The sequence below is a fragment of the Orycteropus afer genome, unplaced genomic scaffold (genome assembly GCF_000298275.1).
Source record: "Orycteropus afer afer isolate SDZICR_OR568_19922 unplaced genomic scaffold, OryAfe1.0 scaffold00017, whole genome shotgun sequence".
Taxonomy (NCBI): Eukaryota; Metazoa; Chordata; class Mammalia; order Tubulidentata; family Orycteropodidae; genus Orycteropus; species Orycteropus afer.
In genome coordinates this window covers 5,114,388-5,120,362 of record NW_006921604.1, presented here as the reverse complement: position 1 = coordinate 5,120,362, position 5,975 = coordinate 5,114,388, and the positions used below count along the sequence as shown (strand labels likewise).

Below are 5,975 nucleotides of genomic sequence, written 5' to 3'. Positions count from 1 at the left end.
GTACTCTGCGTGGTCGCTTAGCAAAGGCCTGCCAGTCGCCCTACTGCCTCTCCCCCACTATGTCTCTTAAAATTAATTCAATGTGTTAAGTTATATTCCTTGATACAGACCCCCCAAGGATTCATTTCCAGGATGTTTTTGGCTCCTTGACAACAACCTCTTCCTGTTTTGGAAGCTAAAAAGTGATATTTGAAAAGTCAGAGAGATTTCATTGTGGTGGTGTTTTTTTTAAGAAGAAGAAGAAAAAAAAAAGATTCCACCCACTGAACAGAGACACTGCTAGAGTCTCTCAGTGGCATCGACAACCCCACCCTTGTGAATGTGTCCTGTCTACTCAGACTAACTGACTTAGTGCCTTTTTTTTTTTTTTTTTAAGAGTAAGAAGCATAGCTTTTATTAAGTTTGTGCACAAGGTGAGACAGAAAGGGAGGTCCCTCATATTCTGTCTGCCTTTAAGTTTCCTCTAAGTTTGTGCCTCACTTTTTGGCTTAGGTGTTGCTGGAACTGTCTTCTCTCATGTCCTTGTACTTTTCTGTGTTTCAGAAACTATGAACTTATCCTCATTTGTCATCTCATGACACATTCTCAAATCAGCACGGAAGACAATCTTTGGAAACACATTCTAAAGAAAGCTATCTCTCTTCCTTCATGCTGTACATTCATTGAAAGGAACTCAGTAATATTTTCTTTCATTCAAAATACTCCACCCATGGCTTAATGCCAAGAATAAGCCAAATGGTTAAAAAAAGAAAAATATGGAATTTTCCACCTAGGAATTAAAGATTTTACAGGAAAAAAAAAAAAAAAAAAGGCCTTCTTCACAATGAGCAATTCATCTGAAAATCTGTCTGCATCTAGCTAGTCTCCAATGTCAGACAATGGAGTTTGAAGAGGGAGAGTAAAGATATGTGAGAAAGGATACCTATATACTGAACGTTTTGTGCCTGTCACAGTTATTTCATCATATTTGTGGCTGGTGACTCTTATACCATGTTAATTTCTGAGATTGAGGCCCAAAATAAGTTTAGGTTAAGGGTTTGGTGTAATTTAACTGAGATGCAGCCCATGTGTTTCATCATATGAGGGATCTTTAAACCAAAATGTCTCTTTTAAGGCAGCATTATGCCAAAATAGTACCTTTAATGTAGTCTAGTTATTTAAGTGAAACACTTTCTTAATTCTGTAAGGAGCTCTGATGGAGCAGTGGGTAAGCATTCAGCTGCTAACCAAAATGCTGGCGGTTTGAACCCACCAGCCCTCCTGGGAAGAAAGATGAGGCAGTCTGCTTCTGTAAAGATTTACAGCCTTGGAAACCTTATAGGGTAGTTCTACTTTGTCCTATAGGGTCACTATGAGTCAGAATCGACTCGATGGCAGTGGGTTTGTTAATTTTTGGTTAATTTTGTCTGAAATGACCTTCATATAGTTTATCTTCAAGCGAAATTTTTAAAGGTTTGCACTAATGAGGGGAAGCTCTTAGGCTGTAAAAAATTATACACGGTATCTTTACTTGGTGTATTAGCTTTGACTTTAGGCAAATTACTTAACCTTGCTTGACTTGTTTCTTCAGCTGTAAGAGAAAAAAAAAAAAAAAGCAACTACTGCCTATAGTTGTGAAGATTAGTGGCATTAACTAAGAACCTGCCTGACTTAGTGGCAGGCACTCAGTAAATGCCAGCTGCTACTATTCTTATTGGGAGCTCTGGTAGCATAGTGCCTAAGGCATTTGACTGCTAATCAGAAGGCTGGCAGTTCAAACCCACTAGCCAATCCTCAGAAGAAAGGTTGGGCAATCTACTTCCATAGTGATTCTACCTTGGAAACCCAAGGAGGGGTCACTGTGAGTTGGATCTGACTCCACGGCAGTGCATGTTGAGCTACTATTGTTACTGACAGTAAAGCCTTAGGACAATTTACTGGTAGTTACACGTATATTTGAAATGGAACAAAACTTGATTAGCTCATTTTTGTTCTTTGAAAGAGTGAGTCAACTCCATTCCTCAATGATTTCTCTGTGTGTGAAAGATTTTTTTTTTTTAAAGAGTACTTACATATATTTGAAAAGGCATAACTAGATTCTGCTTTTGTGTCTAATTAGGACAAGGGCATTTAAGCATTAAACTGAATTAAGTAATTAACAATACAACTTTCTTAACCTGGGTACTCTGATTTCCCCTTCATTTTATAGCATAAATTATATTAGCAATAATCATACATTTATATATTCTGGATACTAGATCCTTATCAGATACGTTGTTGTTGTTGTTATGTGCCGTGGAGTTGGACCCAACTCATAGTGACCCCCCCCCCCTTGGGTTTCTGAGGCTATCACCAGGGAAGTAGATTGCTCAACCTTCCTTCTGAGGAATGGCTAGTGGGTTTGAACCACCAGCCTTCTGGTTAGCAGTCAAGTGCCTTAGGCACTACGCTACCAGAGCTCCCTGTCAGATATATAATTTAAAAATATTTTCTCACACTCTGTGAACTCCCCTTCACATTCTTGAATAATGATAAATTTAGCTCTTGATAAAATCTTGCTTTCCTACAAATATATAGATACAATCAATATAAGACTTGAGTTTGATGATTTTTGAAAAACAATTTTCTTTACATTTAGGTATGAAAGTATTTCTTACAAAAAAATTATTTTATTGCTTTAAAACGTATTCAAATGTTTATTGCAAAATAAGGTCTGTAACAAAAAAAGTAAAACCTAAATTATAATGTGATAGTTATTTTATTTCTGTCATATTAATTATCATCATGGGGGGTCCACCAGACTCTGTGGAAGGCTGAGAGCTGCAGTCGACCACTGTCAATTTGCATTCTTTCTTATTTCACCTAAGAAATCATAGGTCTGCTCTGAAAGATCAAAAGGTTCATGAACTCCTTCTGGTGACAGCAGAGCTTGGAGAGCACCCTCCTTTTCCTGGTTTTGCTTAAGGAAGTCAGCAATAACTTTCCATCGCGTAGCCTCCGTCTCTTCTTCTGCCCACCTGAATGGGGGCAGGAGCGTGGAATGGATAAGTGGGTACACACAGTCGTGGTACACCAGGATAAACGTGGTCTTCAGGAACTCTTTATCTCTCTGGGAAAACAATGCCACCACAAATAACTATGAAGAGAACTGTACCATTATTTTTTAAGAATGAAATTCTATGAACTCTGTTAACTAAAAAAAGCCACCTAAGGGGTGGGGTGGAGGGTGCCACCAGTGCCTGTCATCTATCTACTCTGAACCATCCACTCAGTCAGGAAACAACATTCTGTGAAGTAGATACAAGAAAGAGTCAACCTGGAATAGTGATAAACAGCTCTCCCTGAGAGTCAGTAAGTGTGGTTCCTTGATACTAGGGTGTTACCCAGGCTCTACTGAGGGTATCTCACATTCCATCAGATACCAGGTGTTTAATTCTGGTGTAATAGTTAACATTATATGTCAATTTGGCTGGGCCTGGTTTGGAGTGGCTGGGAAATTGCATGTAGTTATTCCCCATGATGAGACTGGTAATCAATTCCATGGTGGAATCTATTGGAGCAGTGAGTAGCTGCCTTAGGGATGTGGTCTGCTTTCAGCATATAAGAAGCAGCTTTGAGAAAGGTCTGGGAGCTTTTTGGCACACTTAGATCCTGCATGTAGCTGAGTCTTTGTCTCAAAGGCCTGCCATATTGTCTGTTGATCTTGTTAATGGACTTGAATTAGTGGCCTGCCATATTGCTTGATAATTTTATTTGTTGACCTTGGGCTTGTCAGCCTCAGCAGCCAGCAGTTGTCTGAGTTAAGAGAAGCCTCCAGCTCCAATGGGCCAAGAGTAAGAGGTAGAGCTGAAGCCTAAGGTTGAGGGGCTTTCACCCAGCCTCTAGGACTGGCACTTTGAACTTAGACTCCTAGCCTCCAAAATGGTAAGAGAATAAATTCCTGTTTGTTAAAGATTTGTGGTATTTTCTGTTAGAGCAGCACTAGAGAACCAAAACATCTGGTCATAAGGGTGTGGGCTCAAGTAAAAATATATGATTACAGAGATCAGAGGTAAATGACATGTTGTTGTAAGAGAAGGATAGCAGATATTCTGCATGAAAGCCAGAGAAAGGAGACTTAAGGAGTAAGAATTTGTTGGCTTGCCTCCAGCAATGTCCTGGGGAAGGAAGTCCTTTGGTCCTCAGAGTGTCAGGTCCTCCCCAGATAATAAGAGTACTATAATATCAACCAAACCAAAAAAAAGAAAAAGAAAAAAAAAAACCCAAACCCACTGCCATTGAGTTAATTCTGACTCACAGCAAGAGGCCTTATAGAACAGTAGATCTACTCCATAGGGTTTTCAAGGCTATAAATCTTTGTTTGTTCTCCCCAGTTCTTTGTAGGTAATTAAAATTTTAGATCAGGAGTTGAAAAACTATGGCTCATGGGCCACAGCATGTTTTTGTAAATAAAGTTTCATAGGAATATAGACATGCTCAGTTGTTTACATAATCTCTGTAGTTGCTTTTGTGTTACAATGGCTGAGTTGAGTAGTTGTGACAGAGACCACATGGCCCACAAAGCCTAAGATATTTACTATCTGGTCCTTTACAGAAAAAGCTGGATTACAGAAGCCAAACCACGAATCACTGATTAATGCAAGTTCAGTTTGGTAATTACTATCTTCCATGGCAATGTAAGCATGAGCCATGTGCTTTGTCAATATATGATACAGCTCAGGCCAACTTCCTCTTTCTCCTTACCAGATACAGACTCTGAAAGCTACAGGATTTTTTTTTTCTTTTTTTAAAGGGAAATATGACTGTGGTTTGGAAACATCCCTTCAAATAAAACTCTGATCTGAAATGACTGTTTTGGACAAGTGTTTCTTTTCATAGAACTAGTTCCCACATTAGGAAATGATCACCCCTAACCTTTTTGGAATGTGTTTCTGCAACTACAATGACACGATTTAAGAGGGATTGTGACTATGGCTGCTTTAGCCAAAAAAAGAGGCATTATTATAATGTGCAAGCAAACACTCAGCTCTGCAAATGTTGTTAAGTTCAGTGTGGAAAATCTTATTACCTTCTCCGATCTTTTTAATGTGCTTTCTTTTTCAGCCCATGAACTCTAAAAAGCAAATAGAAATATTATATTAGTCCAAGTATTTGTTAAGTCTTTCCCACAGTTCTGCAATTTCACTCTATAATATAAACTTACAGAACGGGTTAAAAATGCTGCATGGAATCTACAAGTGTAAGAAGTGAGTATGTAATCAGACATCCATTTCTAATGATCCAGAACCAGACTGATTAGGCAACATGTATCAATTAAAGATACCTTGGAGCCCATGATTGTTGGAAGTCAAATTAAGTTTAAAACATCATCAGTGATAAAGACTTCCAGCAAGATGGTGGAATAGCCAGACAAGCTACCCAGACCCTTTATAACAATGAATCAAGAAATCAATAGAAATAGATAAAGGGGATAATCCTGGAACCCTGAGCTTGGAAGGGAAAGATAAAGAAGTGGATTAAACTTCTTTAAACTCATTTTAAAAAGTGACTAGTAGAAGAAACTAAATGAAAACAGTGAATAAGGAGATAAATGGAACTATAGACTGTTAACTGCTCTGACAGCATGGCCATTTTGAATATTTTCAAAAAGTGTTCCAATCAGGACAGCAACCTGACAATCAACTCCACTTGCCGAAGACTGCATGGGCAAACGTATTGGTGGATGGTGACCAGGAAGCTGGTGGGAGACTGTGCCCACATAACTCAACCACATCCACAGCTCCTGCAGCCCCACTCATGGGCGAGGGCTACCACCTACCTCTGCACCAACTGATCAATGATACACAGCAGCCAATACCAGCTCAAGCTGCCCTCAACTGCTCTACATGAACAGCTAACAGAGATCTGTGAATACATTCTCATCCTCTATTACACCCACTAGGAGATGGGTGGTAGTTATCTATGTGCTGCCAAACCAGCAGAGAACATACCAGCCC

The 5,975-nt window shown here is 39.2% G+C and overlaps 1 protein-coding gene across 1 annotated transcript in view; it reads right to left on the bottom strand.

Annotated features, from left to right (window-relative positions):
• Positions 1-2,815: 2,815 nt before the first annotated feature.
• The window catches only part of NPHP1 (nephrocystin 1), a 147,590-nt gene continuing 144,430 nt past the window's right edge, over positions 2,816-5,975 (bottom strand). Inside the window, exons 19-20 of the mRNA XM_007959516.1 lie at positions 5,048-5,092; positions 2,816-3,088 (exon numbers count right to left, since the gene is read on the bottom strand). Coding sequence (XP_007957707.1) covers positions 2,816-3,088; positions 5,048-5,092 — 318 coding nt within the window. The remainder of the gene's footprint in view (positions 3,089-5,047; positions 5,093-5,975) is intronic.